General features: G+C 32.7%; 1 protein-coding gene across 7 annotated transcripts in view; it reads left to right on the forward strand.

Moving 5' to 3' along the window:
- Positions 1–22,346, forward strand: part of LOC144847921 (dystrophin-like) — a 210,941-nt gene that overhangs the window by 85,506 nt on the left and 103,089 nt on the right. For all 7 annotated transcript variants that reach the window (XM_078704507.1, XM_078704509.1, XM_078704508.1 and 4 more), the window contains exons 16-34: positions 3,554–3,829; positions 3,981–4,068; positions 4,938–5,179; positions 5,632–5,961; positions 6,758–6,973; positions 7,669–7,782; positions 8,801–9,127; positions 9,481–9,648; positions 10,068–10,208; positions 10,594–10,746; positions 11,178–11,339; positions 11,778–11,906; positions 12,452–12,625; positions 13,381–13,707; positions 14,165–14,347; positions 15,404–15,547; positions 16,063–16,221; positions 19,372–20,061; positions 20,298–20,603. In XM_078704507.1, coding sequence (XP_078560633.1) covers positions 3,554–3,829; positions 3,981–4,068; positions 4,938–5,179; positions 5,632–5,961; positions 6,758–6,973; positions 7,669–7,782; positions 8,801–9,127; positions 9,481–9,648; positions 10,068–10,208; positions 10,594–10,746; positions 11,178–11,339; positions 11,778–11,906; positions 12,452–12,625; positions 13,381–13,707; positions 14,165–14,347; positions 15,404–15,547; positions 16,063–16,221; positions 19,372–20,061; positions 20,298–20,603 — 4,329 coding nt within the window. The remainder of the gene's footprint in view (positions 1–3,553; positions 3,830–3,980; positions 4,069–4,937; positions 5,180–5,631; positions 5,962–6,757; positions 6,974–7,668; positions 7,783–8,800; positions 9,128–9,480; positions 9,649–10,067; positions 10,209–10,593; positions 10,747–11,177; positions 11,340–11,777; positions 11,907–12,451; positions 12,626–13,380; positions 13,708–14,164; positions 14,348–15,403; positions 15,548–16,062; positions 16,222–19,371; positions 20,062–20,297; positions 20,604–22,346) is intronic.

Here is a 22,346-nt window from a genome sequence, read left to right on the forward strand (position 1 = left end):
TCAACAACAGGAAAAAATACATGTCAAGTATTCACACCATTTGGAGCCGCAAGTTTCAGGCTCATCCTCATTGACTTGTCCATGTGACTGTGGTGCATGTGAAGTGTTATGAGATTGAGGTACACGTGGAGTGTAACACGATTGTTGTTCAGATGAGGTGTTATGCTGTTGTGATGGAAGTGAAGTGTAATATGATTGCTGTTCAGATGAAGTGTTATGCGATTGTGGTACATGTTGAGGGTTACGAGATTGGGGTGCACGTGGAGTGTTATGCGATTGTGGTGCACGTGGAGTGTTATGCGTTTGCGGTGCACGTGGAGTGTTATGCGATTGTGGTGCATGTGGAGTGTTATGCGATTGCTGTGCATGTGAAGTGTTATGCGATTGCTGTGCATGTGAAGTGTTACGTGATTCCTGTTCAGATGAAGTGTGAGGCAAATGCGGTTCAGATGAAATGCTTGGCACAACCCTATTTCTCCGACCTAGGTATCGTTGTCCTGCAATTGAAGGCTCAGGTTTAATCACAGCCACATTACCTTAGTTACATTATGAGCCTCAATCGTTCCATTTTTTAACACCAGTGTTTCTGCCCTAAAGTCTCTTATAAAAGTCACATTAGATTCATCATTTCTTTCCAAAAATTCAGAAACTTGCCAAGTTGTCATTATTTGATTATTTTGAAGGTAACCAATGGTTAGTATGTCTGAAATTTGAGAAGAAGAATTTAAAATTATTAGTAGAAATTAAAAAAAAAATTCATTATTATTAACAACGCCCCTGGTTTTGGCAATCTAAGGGGTTCTCACACACGGGTGAAGTCACAGGCAATATTTAATCTTTTTTCCAAACAAATTTTAATCCTTACATTTTATTTAAAGGTCAGATTTACTTTACTCTGTACTATAAACTTCTAATTCTGACTTTCTGGTGTCAACATTACTAAAATTGCGATAAAAAATACACAGGGGCCCCTGGATTTAGCCAGTGAGCACTCATAGCCGCAACTGGATCGAATGCTGTAACTAAAATTTTCACCACAAATAAAAACATTTATTCTTACATGCATACAATAAGGACTGTAAATATCAAAGTGGTAGAGTACTTGCACATCAACTTTATGTTGAACTACGGGACAGTAACTTCAGTAACTGCTGCCAGGTCTGTTGAATATAATATTAAACAGTCCAGTTTAATAAAAAAAAAACTATTATAAACATACATAAATAAAGCAAAAATAGAAGCATACATACTGTAAGTGTACCTTGTATTTTTATTTCTGAACTTCCACTATTCTTTAAATGTAAGTGTAAGCTATAAGTTTTGATCATTGATTACACTTTTTAGTGCAAAGTTCAAATAGAAAGATTATTATAACATTGATTAGAGTATGTTTTGACAATGGACAAGATTACATGTCTAAATAGTAGACATGTAAACTATTTATAAAACTGACGAATAGGGGAATTTTACATACAAATCCCTAAGGGTCTGTTTCTGCTACATAGCGTTGAATAAATATTTTAGGCAGACCGCGGCAGTTCTGCTCAATTTCTGCTCCCAAATAAACCATTTACATTTGTGGTTGGTCATTAATAATAACATTAACATTACCCAAAATGCATTGCGGTCAAACTTTCAAGATACTGCAGCTGTCAATAAAATGACCGTTATTTTGCAATGCAGCTAAAAGATACTGAAATGGCATTCTAACACTAGATCAATTGGGTGTTTGTAACTGTTAATTTCAGGTTGCCATTTAACCGGTTTAACTGAAAATTTGTCCTGTTTCTGCTGTCAAGAAATTTAGGTTAATTTTCTCACACGGTTATTAACAGGTTATTTGTTCTCAACAGAAACATGACCTAAATTATGTTTTTACAATACAAATGTGAAGGACATCAAGTGGGATTTTAGTTTGTTATCTTCCCCCTTCTCCTGTAGTGTATGACAACATTTTGTACAATTTCATGGATAGACACAATGCCTATTCTATATTATTATGGTTGCATAAATAATGGAACATTTTAAAGAATAATTAAAAATATTATTAACATTAACAATAGTTTATGTCATTTGATAGTTAATTGGTACACATTTGAATTTAGCTTTGTACACTCGTCAGAGTATTGGTGTGTATGCCATTTATGGTTGTGTAATTGTTGGTAGGCCTAAAATACTACTGTATACAGACATTATATTTTCGTTAAACAAAAATAATATACATCATGAAATCTGGAATAATGTCATGTTTTGTGTTGGGTGATTATAATTAGAATATTTTATTTGTTGTCGTTCTTTTTTATAGATCTACTAATATCATTTAATTTTATATGCCTCTTTTGTAATATCCTAGTGAAAAAAGTAGTCTAGCTGGTTCCCATACCCGGTGCCCATAATAATGCAAAATGATATTAGTATGTGAAATACGTTGTTTCATTCTGAATAAAAAGATGTTTTCAGTTTTTATGGAAAATGCATCTGTATTAAACCTTAACATTCGTTGAGCTTGATGAAAATCTCATTATTAAAACACAAACAAATCCACTCTCCTTTTTAACTGACAGATCCAAAACAGACTTTTTATAAGGTCATCTGCAAAATAGGGCATGAGTCATGTGACCTAGTGATGACATCAGGACATCACAGCTGGGGGATATGCAGCTAGGTGTTACACTGACAGGTGGAATTATGTTGTTTTTTCACTACAATCTGTAAAGTTGACATTTGGTGAAATATGGAAAGTGTTATGCATATGGATATGTTTCACAATGTTATATAATAATGTAAACTGTTACATTGTTTTTTTTAAAGAAAATTCTTCTGTTGAAATTAGTTAATATTTTAGAACAAAATAAGACCCAATCAAAAATATTTTTTTTATGGATAGCTATTTCTTATTTGTTAAGTATACATACAATTTAACCAGAAAAAAAAAGCAGACTGTAAAAACATTTACTGATTCTTTTTAATGTAATCTATTCATACACAATCAGTGTTCAAATAGCAAGTTAAGGACCATTGAATATGGCTACATCAATCAATCAGATATGCCAGCATTGCCTACTTGTTGAGCATATCAATAATCTATCTATAAACATCATTGTATGCATAAAGTTGAGACTTTTAGCAAAAGTAATCATTGTATTACCATTAACATTAAAGTTTGATTTTTGGATGGTATCATTTTCTTTTTTAATAAGCTATAATAGTGGAGTGGAGTATGTTTTTATCTCTAACAGAGACCTGCTTGGTGACGAACAAGCCTGGTCATTATGTCATCTGGGGTTTATAATGATGTCAAACGCTATCTTCGTTTTACAATAGCTTTAGTCAAAAAAGAAATGTTATCATCCCACATTAAAGTTTTTTACCGTACTATAAGGATAATGTTTTAGATTATCATTTTATATTATATAGATGTGTGGTGGCCATTTTTAGAGGTTCTGATTGCCACGATATAAACTAGTTAACACTATATTTGTTTATATTGAGTATATACATCGTACAGTACAGTATACATCAACTTTAAAATCATATTAAATATCTCTTTCAGGTTGCAGAGCAAAGTAATCTGAACCCAGTAACTGTTGTCGATGGAGGGGAGTCCGAGATCCTTATCACAGAAAACGTCATTACTAACTCAGTATACCAGAATGTCCATGTATCGCCCCTAAAACACCCGGCAGAAGATAGTGTTTTGAAGAAACAATTTGATAGTGAGGTAGAGAGTCTGTTGTCATGGTATGATGATGTGGAGAACTCTATTCTCGGATCAGAGGCTCCTTCTGGTCTGGATGCAGATCTTAATCGACAGATCCAGCAATTTACGGTAAGTTTTAAAAAGATGTCAAATCTTCTAATTTGCACATAACAGTGCCGGATAAAAGATCAGTAAAAGAAATTTACCATAGAAATATATGACATTATATTAAGTTCAACATACCTGATGAATACACATTTTTTTTATCCATCAATTTTAGGATTTTGAGGAAGAATTAGAAGAGAGGAAGAAACGAATGAAAAATGTTACAGAACTTGGAAATAAACTTGTTTTAGCCAACAAAGAAGGTAACCCATAGGAAATGTTGTCACCGTCATTATGTAGTAGTAATTCATTCATTCAACATTTATTTAGAAACAGTTCAAGAAATAAAAGAAGCATATATTTACACTAACTTAAATGGCAACATTAAATAAGAACTATTTCTGGGACTGGAAAAAGAAGTAAAAGAACTTGTCAAATACCAACCCCTAAACAAAAAACAACAAAAAAGCAACTGCATGACAAATCATTAGATAATGTTAGATCTATAAATTATAATCCTAAAAAAAAATCATAAATGTTTGAGATATTTCTTTTAACAAATGAAAAATCTAACTCTGGCTTATTATAATTGTATTTAGAAATATATGTTTTTTACACATTTTAAAAATATTTTAAGGTTTTTACAACATGTTGTTTCTGTAGACAGTTCAGTACAGTATGTTTGTTTACTTGTAAAACTTTATTGTAAAAAATAAGCACCTGTTTGATGTATATTATTATCTACTGTCTGAGTGAGGTGAGCAGCTGCAGACAAGTGATGGTACAGGATCTTTACTACCGCAGTACTATAGCCTAGGTCACACATTACGTAAATGATCTGTCAATGTCAATTTTTACCTCCTGAAATGGTAAAATAAATGCAGCATATATACTGCTCAGTAGAGGGCAGTATACACTAAAATTGAACAACATAAGCTGATTATTAATTCATATATAATAATTTAATGATTATGCAACCTGAAGTATAATGATGATAATTAAATGAATCCTCTCGATACGAGCAGAGAAACTCTGCATAATTCAAGCTGAGAGACTAATTGATACAAATGAGAGACTCCAATTGATTCGAGCTGAGAGAGGATGAAAAATAATTGTCTTTTTCTGTCTTTAGATGAAGAAATCAAAGAAAACTTAAAAGACACTGTTGAAAATTTCATCGACCGTTGGGATGATATTTGCACCTTACACAAAGAGCGAAAAATGCAGCTGGACAATGCTACTCTCCACCAAGAGTTTTTGAATGAATTACATCTAGTGGAAAACACCTTGAGGGAGGTAGATGAATGGATGGAAGAGCAGGTACCAGGCGATAGTGATGTTCAGAGGTTAAAGATACAAATAGATGAGTGCCAAGTAAGTTTGCTAGAACTAGATTATCGTTAAGAGAGTTTTCAATTTGCCAAAGACCTACGCATTGATTTATCATTGGTTGTCGATGTGTCGAGAAATAGAGACGTAAGGTAGCAAGTTTAAACTGTGCACAGTGAATTAACATTACAAAAGTTAGTCTTAGGTCACAAATCAAAAGCTATCTATAAGGAAAACTTACTATACATTCTGACTTTTGAACTTTCTATTATCCCAAAGAGAAGCTTCAAACAATGTAATTTGTTCTTTGTTTATTTAAAATTAAATGTTGTTTCTTTTTGCCTTTTTAATTTTCTCTTTATTTTTTATCGATTAACTTTGTGTAAATAATTCTAACATTTATTTTATATGGACCCTTGGAAGGACAAGTCTGTGTTGACACGGCTGGACAGACAATGAAAAAATACATGATTAATTTAATGTTTGTTTTTGTGTAGAAAAAACATGAAGAAATGAGCTTACAACTACCTTCGTTAAACACAATTAACTCTCTGGCCACAAGGCTTGAAACTAAGAACTCTAGTTTGGTTCCTCTGGTGAAGGGCGACCTTAGTATTGTCAAGGCTGGTTGGGAAAGATCAGAGGCAAAGCTGAAAACCCGCGAAAAAGAGCTGCAGAAAGTGTTAGAAAGTGCACCATCAACCGATTACATAGAGGCTATGAAAGCGCTGCTGCAGTGGTTGGAGAGAGTAGATGAGGTGTTAAAATGTAAAGAGTTTTTAGTCTCAGACCAAGATACGATGGAAGACCAGGCTCAGAAATTTAAGGTAGATAACAAGTTTTAGAATGGAACGATTAGGCACCATTTGGTTTTTTTTTATATTGGGGGAGCAGGGATTTAAATAATACATTTTGGGTTGGGAGATTACGGAGTGGTTTGAAAATCTCATTGAGTGAGTAAAAACACAGAAGGCTGGGTGGCATTTAATAGATACGTACATAAGATTGATTCAGTCTGTTTGCTGTTTGTTTAAAACCATTAACCATTATTGAATTGGTTGGGAGATTACGGAGTGGTTTGAAAATCTCATTGAGTGAGTAAAAACAGACTATACAGAAGGCTGGGTGGCATTTAATACATACGTAAATAAGATTGATTCAGTCTGTTTGCTGTTTGTTTAAAACCATTAACCATTATTGAATTGAAAGCATCACATTATTTAAATGGTTGTATTCGAATACTTATATTGTAATCTTGATTTAAGAAATTTAGGTTGTAGGTTTTTTCTACTTTTGATTACAATCATTCAACAGTATTCGAATACTTATATTGTAATCTTGATTTAAGAAATTTAGGTTGTAGGTTTTTTCTACTTTTGATTACAATCATTCAACAATATTGAAACAAAAGTGAAATTTAACAATGTGGCCTTCTGCCAACATTAACAATTGAATGGGTGGGGATACAATTATTGTCTGTTACATTTTGACATTGTGAACATGTTTTTAATATGTATTTATTACTGAAATATAAATTATAATCTCACATTTAGTTTTAGTATGAACACTTTATATTTTTTCTTTTTATATTGATCAAATCAAACAATTTTTTTATTATTACAGGAACTTCAGTCAACCTTGAGTCAGCAACAGACAAACTACGATTACGTAACAAAAATGGGCCGTGATTTAACAAGGCGTTTTCCCGGCTCCATTTCAGCAACAAATGTTCAGGCTGACCTGGATCGTCTGCAAGCACAGTGGCGGGAAGTATCAGGCACGCTTGATGAAAGACAGGGTAACCTCGAGACGGCACTTGGGGAGTTGAAGCTTTGGCAGGTGGGTGTGGTCATGTGATTAAAAGAGATAGTTTATGGTCATGTGATTTAAAGGTTATATGACTGGTTGCACCATGCAATAATCCGATTTTTTTATGCTGTAGTAGAAATTGAGTAAACATGCATTTGTATTGCACAATAATTCACAACTGCTTTAACAAGATGTCTTGGAAAGGACTTCCAGAAAGGTCTGGAGGTTCAGTATGGATTATGTGCACTTTAAAGAGCCCAGTGCATCTTCTGGAAGAGTGTGGAGTCTATAAGATAATTATCTTATTTGGTGGCAGCTGAAAGACATGAAAGGACCCTTGGTTAATAGTTGTTATATAAGTGTATTTACATCTAGTCTTTCACTGATGGTTGTCACTGTAGAACATTAGAAATAGAAAACCATACCATACTACCTACATATCTGCCTTGTTATCTGCCATTTGGCAGGTCCATGACAGTCCTCTTTCTCCATACTTTTAGTGCTTCTTTTAGTTCCGAATATGTATTTTTATTTTTTAATCTATCAAGCATAGCTATCCTTTTCCTTCCATTTTATCATACCATACTAAAAACAGGATTTTGAGCCTTCCTAGGTTTGGTAACTAAGGATCATACATCACTCCAATTACCTTGATCTCAACATATCATTTCCAATTGAGTATACTCTCTGATAGGGGCTTTAAAGTAGTTTTGTTTTCATAATAGGATGAGGTTAATGGTCTTAAAAGGTGGATGGAAGATGTTAATAAATTCTTGTCAATTGAGGATATTGCTGTTGGTGACGCTGCTCTACTACAAGCTCAACTTGACCAAAATAAGGTAGTACAGTATATTGTTGAGTGGGAACTTGTTTTAGCTGTGTGGTGTGAACTTGTTTTGTCAGTGGAGTGGGAAATGGTTTTGCCAGTGGAGTGGGAACTTGTTTTGCCAGTGAAGTGAGAACTTGCTTTGCCATTGGAATGGGAACTTGCTTTGCCAGTGGAGTGAGAACTTGCTTTGCCAGTGGAGTGAGAACTTGTTTTGCCAGTGGAGTGAGAAATTGTTTTGCCATTGGAGTAGGAATTTGTTTTGCCAGTGGAGTGGGAACTTGTTTTGCCATTGGAGTGGGAACTTATTTTGCCATTGGAGTGGGAACTTGTTTTGCCAGTGGAGTGGGAACTTGTTTTGGTTGTAGAGTGGGAATTTCTTTTGCCCATGGAACTAGGAATTTTTGATCAAGAGATTTTTTTTTGCCTGTGATATACATACAGTATTACTATTTGCTTCTTAAGATTTTTTTTTTTTACTTTCGTTATTTAATTTAATAAAGAGATTATATTATGCTCTATTACTAAACAGAACCTAGGAGTGGTTGTATAAGCCAGACTATTTTTTTCATCTTTCTCGAATAGATTAGATTAAAACTTAAGGTCAAAACAAAAGTTCTAGCTGCCAAGACACACTTTATATTTTATATGTTTATTGAAGATTACAAACAAAATCACTTTTCATCACAGATTGATGGCCTTTTTCTGTCGCATAATGCCGAATAACCATTTATTTAAAAATTGATTAAAAAAATAAAATTCATATGCCTTGTGCTCCCAAAATGGAGTAATCGGTAATGCATGAATTGAGCTCTGGTGGTAAAACAATTTCTGAGACTTTAAAACTTTCAAAATTTCTGGATGACCAGTTTTAGGAGTGCTGACTGTAACTTTCATTTCATAAATGTCATATTTAGAATTCCATGATAAAGTTGGATCAACCATCTTATCCTTTACAATTATTTTATAATCATTTAAAATCACTTTATAATCCATTCAAACCAACTATAACCGTTTTTTAACCCAACTAGGCTCTGCATACTGACATTGGTACATTACAACTGAACACAAACAGTGTGAACGAACTGGGAAAGAAATTAGCATCTACCGCTGAACCAGAGTTTGCTGCGAAAATGGAATCGGACCTCGACAAACTTAATACGGAATGGTCCAGGATATTATTGCTGACAAAAGAACAACATGAGAGTCTTGAGTTGGCTCAGGCAAACCTGATGAAACTCCGAGAGGATGTGGAAAAGACGAGAGAGTGTATTACTAGAGTGGATAAAGACTACGGCCAGCAAAATGTTTCTGCGATTGATTCAACGGAAATTCAGAACAAAATAAAAATATTCAAGGTAAATAAAATAAATTTAAAAAAAATATATTCTATGTAATATATACAGTAATAATATATAATTTTTTGTTTTGTTTTTATTGTTTTTCTTCTCCATATTTGGAGCTTTTGAATAAATTGAATAATTAGTTATAAATATAAGTTCTTAATTACTTAATTAAATTTGGACAAATTTGCCATGTTAAGATCTTTATTTAATGTTAGCAGTTCCTGTATTATTTATTCTGTTGACTTTTCGTTTATTTGTTGTAATATGACCGCTCTAAAAGTTTGTAAGTCCCTCTGTTCCAAAGTGTCTTAAATAAATAAATAAAATTGAAAGATAACACATTTATGGGATGTTTTAAATTTCAGCTGGGCCAGGAGGAATTAAGAAACAAGAATCCATCCCTTTGGCGTTCTCGACATATGGAGATAATAAGCAAGGCCTCACTATCTGCTAATGATAATCTCAATTCAGAGCTTACAGCTTTGGAAGAAGCATGGAAACTAGAAATGGATAAACTTGAGTCTAAATGCAAGGTTAGTCAAGGTTTTTAGGATATATTATTTTAACATTTTATCCATGTCAGAATTGTTTTGAGTATTATAAATTTCACTTCATCATTGTAAACTAGCCACTTTACGATACAATATTATTTATTGTCGGTTTGACAATGAGGTACATTTTGATTTACATACAATTATACAATGAATACAACAAAAAGCGTGTAACCAATTAATCTAACATTTATCTATCTTTTTAAAATTTGCAACAATGTATGTTGGATATGCTGTTACATTGTTCAGCACACTATATCACAAAGGCAGAATTTTTCAGAAGTAAACAAAAATTCTGTAAATTTAGAATGTCAAATATTGTTGAATTAGGTTTTATTCAGATGTTACTGGTCTGGATTGAAATGTACACGACTGATTATTGTTCTCCATTTTTCATTCAGATTCTTTCTCAGGCTGCTGACAACTGGAAGAAGTTAAAAAGGTTGTTGGCTGAAGAGTCTACCTGGATGGATGGGTTCTCCAAAAAGCTGGACAACCCGTCAGCCAGCTTGGATGCTGAAGAGATATCGGAAGAAATCGATGTAGGTTTTCTTAGTATTTTTAGGTAACTTCACTAAAGCTCTGTCTACACATCAAACTAGTTTGACAAAACATTGTGATTGGTAGTGATATGTCCATAATTATATGGGCACTTCACATTTTTTTGTCACATAAAGTTTGATAGTGACAGAGACAGAGCTTAAGAGTGTTTGTTTCAACCTATCTTTTGTAAATAATAGATAGAAAACCAATCCAGGTGCATTTGTGTGACCTGAAATTTGTAGATCAATCATAAAAAATAATTTGAATGGTGGTTTACTACAAATTTAGGTGGCCTTAAATGGATACTAAAAATACATTTGTAGTAAATTTTTACCAGTGAGGTTTCGTTCATGTGCCATTTATCTATATAATAAAATTTTACAGGTACTAGAATCATCCCTCCAAAAACATGTTGTTGAGTGCAACGACCTGGTGAACAATTTGGCACGTACTCTGACAGAACAAGACATAATGGTTGCAAATGTAGAGCGAGAAGTTCAGCAGTATAATATTCGCTCTGAAGAAGTTACAAAGAGGGTTAGCATTTGTTTTGTTATTTCATGTTACCTTGCATAACTATTTTTTATCTCATAGGGCCGAACAAAAAAATTACAGAAATAAAGTGGATACAATTCTTCTTTGAAATTTAGTACAGTTCAGATTTTACCATGTTGTTATATTTATGCAGTGTACTTGTTCTTAAGCTCTGTCTACACTATCAAACTAGTTTGACAAAAAAAGTGTGATGTGCACAAATATGGTAGTGATATGCTTAAATATGGTAGTGATATGACACCATGTCCATATATGGGCACATCACATTTTTTATAGTGTAGACAGTCCTTAACAGAGTGAATAGTGTTCTCATGACTGATAATAATTTCTGAGTTGGAAATCTGTTTAGTAGTTGGTGTCTAACGGTCTTTGGATTTATAAATATATATAATTGTTTATCTTGCATTTATTAGGCTAAACGAAGGCAAGCAACGCTTGAAACCAATGTACAGTTACTGCAGAGATTGGAAAGAGACATGTTGTCCTTGCAGAACTGGATCACCAATGTTGACAAGACACTAAATGGAAGACTTACTTCAAAGATATCAGCTTCTGATGTCCCTGAAGAATTTGAGGTTTACAACAATTATCACACTTTGATTTAATTACATTCATTGATTCTTTAAATACCTTCCTGTTCTTTCATTCCGAAAACCTGCTTTCTAAAAAATAAACAATAATTGTGCATTTATTTATTTTATTTGAAAACCAAAACCAACAAAAAATTCCAACAACCAAAATTAATTCGCCAATAAGGGCCCCCGAGCAGCGGCTAGAGGAAAAAAACAGGCATTAAAATATGTCGAAAAAGGCTAAAAACATCCAATGCCTTGAGCATGGAAGGGGGACTTAGGGTTCTTAAACCAGGGGCCTAACTATTACGCCACTGTGTAGGGTAAGATGTTAGTTGTGCTTATTTACACTCTTTTCCTGCTGATTGAATGATGAATTTTTTCAGTTCAATTTGATGCCAGGATTCATCACAACTTTTTATTAATTTTTTTTTATTTCAGCAATTGAAATTAGAGTTTGCTTCAAGAGAGAATGATTATGATGACATTGATAACCGAGCACATGGACTCATGGAGCAAACTCATGAGGGCGCCTCTCATCGGATGCAACAACAGATTGACATGCTTAGGGTAAGAATGAGAAACTTCATCATAATACGCAAGAAGAGCATTTAAAACTATTTTTAAATCTAGGCAGAAACAAATCTAAGATACCTTGTTTTTGATTTAATGTATTTCTTTATGCTGGGTTACCTCTTCAGTACAAGAATGTTTTCCGAGAGGGCCCAGTACAAGACCATAAATAGTACACGGGTACAACATTTTTGAATAGTGTACAAGTTCTTTATTGTGCACATGAGCAATGTATGTACATTTGACCAATGGCTTTACGTCCCATCCCTAGGACAAGAAAATGAGGGTAAACTATCGTGCCTAGGATATAATAACTATGGCACAGGCTCATACCTTTATACTCGTGCCTCACACTTGCTAGTCTACATTTATGTAGTGTATGCATTGTATGACAGTGTAAAAAGGCACCCAAGAATCTAAACTGTTATGGAGTAATTAGTCAAAAACCATTATTTTTATGTCTTTAATTAGAAAATTCTTAATTAATTTAGAAAAGTACAATACTTGATAATGTATACTGTATGTGTTTTTTCCCCCAACAGAAACACCTTGATGAATTGCAGTTTAAATTTCGCAAGTTCCAAAAACCAGCGGACTTCGAACCAAAAATGCTGCATGTTAAAGAAATCCTAGAACGTGTCAACGAAGGAATAAAGGTCCTTGACCTTAAGAACGGTGAACCTGAGGTCATTCAAACACAGCTTGATGCCTGCATGGTAATTAATTCATTATTTAAATTGACAGTATATGTGTGATTCTATCATCTCCACAGAATTGTATCATCAGCCTTAGGCTAAAGTTATCTAAGATTTATAACTTCAATTGATTATGAATATTAGATAAGTTGGACTATTGATTAATGTAGCAGAGTTCAAAGTTGTTTGAACACATTTGGTGAGATTCACTGATTAGTTTTTATGATTTTAAGTAGGTATAAATGAAATGGTAATGTTAGGAGTCTTCTACCCAGCCAGATTTTAACTAGCATCCACCCAAGAAACCGCTAAATACCCTGGAAGTACTGACCATACTAAATTTGTTGACACCCACCTCTATACTTTATCTATATCCCCATCCATAAATAAACAATTAAATTACAGAACAGTACATCATTCAAACTTTAATAGTAAAATTCCTATTAAGAGGACACCTTCAGGACCAAAAGAAGTATCCCCTCAATATTGGTGTACCCTGAATAGGGGTTAACCGTAACATAGATTTCCCCTCACTTATTTTATATGAAAGTCTCCCCTGAATAGGGGTACCCTGTATAGGGGTGTTCCAAAGGAGAGATTCTACTGAATATATACATTTTACAGGCATAGAGAAACACTAAACCATCCAGTGATATACTGGAAATTAATGAATTAATTTTTAAACTGTTAAGATGAGGAAATCTGTGATTGTGGCGACATCCTATCATTAGCCATATTATGGTATGGTTCATTATATATTTTTTCATAATCTTTAGGGTTTCTACAAGACCTTAAGTGAAGTGAAAGCCGAGGTAGAGTGGGTTATTAAATCTGGCCGGAATATTGTTGAAAAACGTCAGCTAGAGAATCCGGCGGAGCTCACGGAACGGCTAAACGGATTGAAGCAACTTTATAACATTCTTGGGAAACGAGTAACAGAAGGAAAGCAGGAGCTCGAGAAGGCATTGAAGCTGTCTCGCAAACTTAAGAAAGAGATGATCGCCCTCAGTGAATGGATGAAGAGTGTTGGCGATGAATTGAATCGACGAGAATCGTTGAACAAAATCCCAGATGATCTCAAAGAAGAGCAAGAATGGATGGAGGTAATATTGTTATATACCGTAGTTTACAAACTATTATTTTTGTTGGATACTAATTGAAAATATTAATGTCATTGAAGGAATCGCGTTCCTTACAAAAAATACCAGAAGACCAGACTATTTTGTATATTATACACTATCACCATCATCTTTCTTTCTTTACAGTGGCGTTTGAGTATAGTCACAAGTATTGGTCACATTTTATGTAGCTGAGCTTCCCAATTACTTAAATTTTGAGTTACATATGTTTCATTTATTGAAAAGGAGTATATATTGATTTTATGGATGACTGGGGAATACAAATGTAACATTGCAAAAGAAGCGCCATTACCCTAAATGGCTTTTAACCATTTTATGGGCAAACAAATATAGTTGTTGCTAATGAAAATTTGTGCGTTGCCACCCTTTGCGATTACTCACTAATACACATACAACAATTAAATACATTTGTATTATTCAGAAACTGGAGTTAGAATCTCGAAAATGCAAGCCTAAATTAAAGGAGATGGGAGATGTTTCTGCGCAATTATCACGACTGAGTAAGTGTGACACGATAATGCCATTACAAGAGGACGTTACGCAGCTGGAAAAACAGTATGCAGACTTTACAGAGAAGATTGTGATGCGACAAGATGCTATCAAGGTAGGAAACTAGACCACTAGAGTTGTTGCTTGTCTATTGTTATTTCTGTTTTGTGTTGATTAGACACATATAGGATAGACATCCTGTTAAAGACACTACAATTGTTGACGTTTTGTAAAAATAATGCATAATATTACTTTAAACCAGGACATTCCTTGTCTGAAATGTATGTTTTATAGTTAAATAGGATAAAATAAGAAAAACAATGCAATTGCTAAGTAGCTCGTGTCGAATGTTCTCCCGTGGATGGTCTTAAGGCCTAGCCTATTTAGGCCTAGTTTTATAGGCGTCTAGGAAACGTGTCTTTAAATATTAAGCATTTTAAAATCATTGAATCATTGCTTAAAAGTCATTAAGATCTAATTGTCTGTATTAATGTTTTGAATTTTATATGACATGTTTTATTGATCAAAAATCGAATAGGTTTAAATGGTAATTCAGAAATTTCACAAAATTATAAATAATGTATATGTATATATTAATGTTTATGAGGCTTGTACTAAACATAAAATCAATTCTTGGAATTGCTTTATTATTCGGTGTGCAAAGATTATTGTTAGAATAAAAATAAAAATATTTACCTATATATAAATTCATTGCTCTGATCTTGTTGTGAAGGACAGATAGCTTTGTGCGTTTCCGTTCGCAGAACAACAGACAATGCTGCTATTGGATTTCATTCAAATTTGTTTGCCATTTGTGAGCAAATTTTGTGTTCCTACACGAAAAAAAGTACTATTACATGATTGCTAAATAGTACATACTATTTCATGCCATGTGACCCACAATCATCCAATCAAATGACAGGAATTTTTTTAGGTGTTTAATAATTACAGTTTACAGTAGTTTGTCTAATAATTTAAAACAACTAGAGACAAATGTTCAATATAACATTTTCTCGATGAATAAGTTATGAACACCACATAAATAGGAGGAGGTACCAGTCCTACAGACAAAATGTGAAGAAAATAAGTTAAATAATTTTACAGAACCTTGACTAAGTGCTTTTCAGAATTTGATAATTTGTTTCTTTTTTGGTTCATTAATTGGTTTCAGGATCATCAGAATCGCATCAGTACATTAAAAGTCAATGTCACTAACATCCGAATGTGGTTGACAGCTGTTGAGAAATCACTACGTACGTCTGATAGACTTTCACGTGAAGATAAAGCAGCACCAGAGGAGATCAACAAATATAAGGTATATAATATAACTAAACACATTCAAAGAGTATAAATAGTTGGACGTTAGAGAGCTTTTGGTCGATGGCAGGACTTACGCATATTTTGTGGTTTATCATCATCTGGACCTAGAATCCACCAATGTCCCCAAATGCGTTCGATGAATTAGAGTTGCGATGTATAAAGAAATGATGGGGCATCCAACCCTCAACACTTTGTAACTCTCATGCAAAATGTAGGTATAACGCCACTCAATAATTGAAACAAGATTTTAGACCGAATTATCTAAAGCTCTGTCTACACTATCACTAGTTTGACAAAAAAAGTGTGATGTTTTTTGTGATTTTGTTGTCGCATAAAGTTTGATAGTGTAGACTACATATAAGATACATAGCATAATAAAATGACACTGTTGAAGAAGACACAGAGTAGAAAGGCAACTCCCTGAAACTGTTTGAGCATTGTTGTATGAATATTGTAGAATACAATACAATTGTTATTTATAATGTTAATATAAATTTTGTTTTTTAACAGAAACTGCAAGATGAAGCAAATGAACTGGTCGTACGAGTAGAGGAAACACGAGATGAAGCCATGGAATTGATGCAAGCTGGGGGCGAAGGTCGCAGAGTTGTTGAGCCAGAACTCATTGCATTAAACCAGAAATGGGAGGAAGACTGTAGAAGAATTAAGGTAAAGAGAATTAAAAGTTTGTGTAGATTCAATTCTGAGAAACAGGATTGATGTTGTGTTCTCCCTGATGCAATGCAAGGAATTAGTAAGCTTGCCACAAGTAATTTGACCAATAACGGCGCGATGGATCATCCGAACCTTTGCTTGCACTTGCGTTTTGTTGCTTCTTAAGTGGGAACCAATAAGTGGTAACCAAGAACCCAGAAATTATTTTAAAGTTTCAGAGCCTCTCTGTGTTTAAGTGGCAGTGATTGCTGTTACAGAGTAGTTTTTGTGTAAGATCATAAGTAACATAATTACTGCCATTAACAAGTAAACAGTGACTCAAAGCAAAATAAAAAAAGAACACGTACATTGCAAAACTGTTGGCTGAACTACGCTGTTATGCAAATGAGTAGAATGTTGACATCATCCATTAAAGTTAACGTTTACGTACTTCGCGAAAAACTCGACTTCGGTTCAATTTCTATAAGAATGCCTCCCAGTCCACTTATTTGTAAATGAGTACCGGTTTAAAAAAACCAGGGAGGAAAATGCGGCTGGCCAAACTATGATAGCATAATTCTGAGGTTTAATATGATAATTGCTCATCCCTATGTTTTCAGAATAAAAACAGGACTTGCCAACCTTAATAATGCAACATGGCATTAAATAAGTTGCTTAAATCCAATCAAGATTTTAGTACACTGTAATATAATTTAATAAAGAAAAGCTTTTGTTTTGATATCATGGTAAAAGATGTTTCCACAAATTGTATTCATTATCAAAATGGGAATTTGTGTGCAGGTGAATTTTCTTGTATAAACAATACAACTTAATCACTCTTTTATATTACTTTGATACTAGCTGTTTATCACCTTTCAATGACCCATCCTCTATCCATCATTTATTATCTTTTCAAAGTCTTTACATCCCCTGTATTAACCTTTGCTACTTTTAGCTATTTTAGTTGACCTCTATTAATCTCTGCTTAACATTCATCTTTGTCTTCCCAGGATGCCTTTGGGCATCTTTTAAAATCCATCTTCATACAAACCTACAATCTCATAAGTCAGATTTATTGGATGAAAGGCTTTAGTAACCATGTGATTTAACAATAACAAATTTTGTTTTATTAGTACACCAGTTTATGTATCTTTTTAATCAGATTTGCTGTCAAGAACATTTCTTTGTATTTTTACGAAAACACAGTTTATGGTCTTAATGGTTTAATTCTATTTAATCTTCCTCTGATTTGCATTTGATGGATTTTGTAAACATTTGTTTTTTTTAGTTAATAGTTAAAATAGTATTTATATCACTCTGGACATACCTTTTAAAAGTAGATTAAAAATAAATTATTATATATTATAATAAAGTTTAAAAGAAAAACAAATTTTATAGTTATTTTTGTTGACATTTTTTGTTTATTGGCCAATGTTATTACATATATTTCCCAACTTGAATGCTTATTTAGTATCTAATTCTGCTTTGCTTGAGTTTTTGGGATATTAAGCATTACTTTCTTGATTACTTAAAATTTTACATTTGACATGATTTTGTTTCTCAATTGAATCCCTTCTCAGCATCTATTAACATGCTAAAATATTTGACAAATTGAAGAGTCTCAACTCAATCAGATCCATTTGTTGACATGCTTGTAGTATACATTTTAATTAAATTTTCACCAGGCAATGGCCGCTCTAAGACATTAACAGATTCAATAAGCCATGGAATAATGCAATAGCTGTTGTAGATTTATAATGGAGATAGATTGTGGCGATATATAGGCATTTGATAAATATCTTATTCATGGAACATCTAAAGTGTTTAGCTGCTGATAGGGATTGTTAAGATTACATTTAATAAAGCCAGTAAGTACCAGGAGAGTCTATTAATGTAACGTTAGGAGTTTAGGTACAACATAGTTAGCAGAGGTTTAGCTATAAAAAATGTGCCAACTGTAAGCATAGGTTGCAAAAAAGCAGTACTAGCTGGATACTATGTAATACCCGATTCACATGTACCATACTGTATGTAGATCTTATAAGCAGTACCAGGAGCTTTTTTAGAGTGGGTGGAATTAAATTTTAGAATTTTAAATCGGGAGACCCGGTCAACCCGCTTTCACCACTCCAACTTTTAAATTTAAAATTTACTTTAATTAAAGAAATTCAAAAACCGAAAATAAAATGATTTTCAAATTAATTAGGTCTTTGTAGAATTGGTAAATGAAAGTATTTTCAACAGCAACATTCTGATGTACATAACAAATATTCTGGAGTACCATAGTTACTTGGGTTCAAGTCTTTTTTTGGTACATAAATTTGACAAAAACTATAAAACAGATTAATAAAACATACTACCCAGGACTTGGATATAAGTTATACTGAAAATATACAAATTATAATTATTCGTAAAAATTATTCAATATATTTAGAATTTTTTACAAAAATATTGAATTTTAATACAAATTATACCATTTGCTTTGTAATAGTCAATCAGGATGTCAATGATCGTCAGAACAAAGCTGTTTATTAATGCTTAGAATTCCAAACACAAGTTTGTTTATGGAGTTAAGATTATGGTCCAGATGATGTACAGACCAAGGTTCCTGGCATATTTTCTTTTCTCTACCCTGTTTTCTATTTCAATAAACTTTCAGTCACTCCGCACAATCTAGTAGTGTAGAAGGGACAACTTTTTTTTTTCTGGTAATTTTAAGCATTTTCGTAAGTTATTCATTATTAGCATTTAAACTTTAAAACTCTAGGTATGTGGTAAATTATAAAATCACTGCTCTGTCAGTATTTCCTACTGTATGGTGATTTTATATTATTTTCTTCTTTATACTGAGTGACCTCTTTCATAGGGCCCAGTAGAGGACCATATTCAGCATGTCAGTAGATGATCCCCTATAACTCTATTCAACAGTGTATAAAGTTATTTATATATTAATCATTTATTATGTATTGTATATACACATGACCATGTCTTTACATCCCATCTGAAGGACAAGACAATGGGAGTGATGTAGAGAGTGAAGTATCTTGCCAAAGGATACAAGCAATATGGCACAGACATGTATCGACCATGGTTCACATCAAACATTCCATTACGTGCTACATAAAATTAATATTGTAAAGTTTAATTTTTCAATTTTTTTTCCAGGAACAAATTACGTTGCAGAAACAACTAGTTATTGAGTTGGAAGAAGAAAAGACTGAAAGGTTAAAGCAAGAAGAAGTGCAAACTATGTCTGAACTTAATGATCCAATCATAATGGAGGTTGAGGGCATTCAAAAATCTCAATTAGTCACATCAAACAATGTCTCGGAAACCTTACGTGATGATTACGAAGATTTAACAGCGAGTGAAAGCATTGTTATTGGAAATAAGATGGTTGTTGACGACAAAGAAATCAAAGAGCTTACCTCATCATCCGCAGATGATGTTCATAATCATCAAAGACCAGAGAATGGACTTGATGTGGAAGACAATTATATTGGTAGAGAATCACCAGTGGATATTCTAGTTAAAAGTAACCTCGAGAATTCTATGCCTCCAGAAGAAAATGATAATGAACACCAGATTATCATTGAATATGTTGAAATGTTAAATACAGCAACAGTTGAGTGTAGTACCTCCGTTGATGATTTTTTTAAGAAAATGGAGTCGGAAGAATTAGAGAATTCTCAGAACCTTCGCAGTCATGTATCGGAAAGTGACATGAGTTATGTAAAAGAGTTCAACGAGATCTTGGATCAGACTCTATTTGCTATTAACCTTTTTGATAATCGATTAGTCGATGGAAACTTAAAACATGAGGATTTTGAACATGACCTTGAAAATTCAATATTGGTGAGTTTTAATATTGTTGAAATGAATTGTTCATTGTTTATAGGCGTTTCTATCATTAATAATATCACATTATCTTACATAGGTTTCATTGTTATCATGTCTTTCATTTTTGCTGTTTCTCTTTATTAGTATCTTTTACTTTTAATCATAAAAAATAAAAAAAACAACTGTAGCATTTAAAAAAAAGTGATAACAAAAATAATTGTTTACTACCGGTGTTTTTACATTTTTTATAGGAAACGGACGAGACAATCGCAAGCCTTGAGCCAGACATTCAAGACCTGATCAACCGTGGCGAGCAAATCATAGATGAGACGAAAATCAAGGAACCGCGTCAAGCCTCGCAGATTGCTATCAAATTGAATAAACTACGAGGACGATGGATTACAGTGAAAGAGGATGCGGAAGAGAAGAAACGGATGATGAAGCTGGTGGTACCGCAATGGTACCAGTATCAAAAAGATTCAAATGATTTTGATCAATGGCTTGTTACTATAGAAACAGATTTAGACACAGTTAAAGATGATGAGAGCAAACTGAAGGTAAGAAACATTATCTTTTTTTTGTGAATTAAGAGTAAAATGTAATTATCAAATTAAAAACAGATATATTTCTATTTTTACACACATTTTTGATTATTGACCTCATTTAGATAGTGTCATACCCATTGATGCGTCGAAAATCATCCCCTGCAGAATAACTAGTTATGTGTTTAATTATTGTTAGTTCAACATGAATTAGTGGTTTAATGGGTACTTATATTATAAACAGTTTTTCAAATAGGAGAACATTTTGATTTCAACATTATCACCATCATCATATTCATAATCAGTTAAATATTGTTTTCTATTTTAGCAAAAGTTTGACTTTTATCATTTGTTTAGTTCATTTCAACTTTACACCATGGTATTGTTCCAGCCTGTCCAGACACCTAAGGTTTCTTTTAATTAAGTCTTTTCATATTGTGTCTACATCATCCTCTGACACTTTCTCTATTAATTATTATAAAAAAACGAAATCATAACATATTAAGTAGCAGCACAGGTTTCCGTATGATAAACTGACTCAGAATAAAATTTGTTCTGTTTGTAGTAAAAGTATACTCATATAAAAACTATGAACCATTTAAACTCCAGTGCACACAATTCCCTCATGTGCACTTTACAAATCTTGGTACTTCTCGCTCTATTGGTTCATACAGCAACTGTTTTTGGTAGATTACCTGTATAAAGGCAGATGGTAAATTATTAGTACACTATAATATTTTAGTAGATTTTCTTCATTTATGATAAGATAACAGCCATATCTGCTGCCGAGAGGTATTCACATACTATTCCACTAATTACATTTATGTACAGTGTTAATTTCTGACAATTTCTGATTCAAGGTATTTTTGAAGCAATGATAGGAAATTTAAGATTGGGAATCATAGTTAATTCCTTTAAAACTAAAAAATGATCTTACTACCTAATTTATTATTATTATAGTGTACATTTCATTTTATAATAATCATAATATTTCATGTTCAATTATACTCTTAATTTATAAAAAGTGTAAAAGACAATCATACATTTTGTTAATGGATTTTCACAGAACATTTTAAAGATCAGAATCTATCTTTGACAATCTCAGGTTTTTACTCATTTAGTAGATTGTTTTGTTGTCAGATACAGATTACTATTTTCCATGATACATTACAGCTGCGTCAAGTTTCAACAACATAAAAATATACCTACTATAATGTGACGTACTGGTATAGGAAGTGACTCTAAAACAACAAACTGTTACACTGTGCACTTAATTTATACTAAAAAGTTTTATAGGTATAGTGAACTTTACCCTAGTTTATCTCAAACCAACATTTTAATTCATGAATACAAAGTATTATAAATTATAAAACATTTATATTAATACAATATATTAAAATCAAAAAGTTTAAATTACACTGTTTATGGTATACCATGTGTTTCCTGAAGGAATTAAAGTATGGTTGAGACTGTCTCAATGTTACTCCAGCATAACAATCGGAATATCTAAACAATCTCAACTTTAGTTTATTTTATTTCTGAAACACATGACTTTAATATATTATTTTATTAAACATATGAACATACAGGAAATAATATAATAATTAGTCCAAATTACTTTAATTAATATTGGATATATACACAAATTAGTAAAGTTATTTGATAATTTAAATAACAAAAATGATATAACTTTGTTTGGCAGTTGAGTAGTTTCAGATATGTTAAAGAAAAAGTTGTATTTATTATCTTTACTATATG

This window comes from Antedon bifida, chromosome 7, assembly GCF_963402885.1.
Source record: "Antedon bifida chromosome 7, ecAntBifi1.1, whole genome shotgun sequence".
Classification (NCBI taxonomy): Eukaryota; Metazoa; Echinodermata; class Crinoidea; order Comatulida; family Antedonidae; genus Antedon; species Antedon bifida.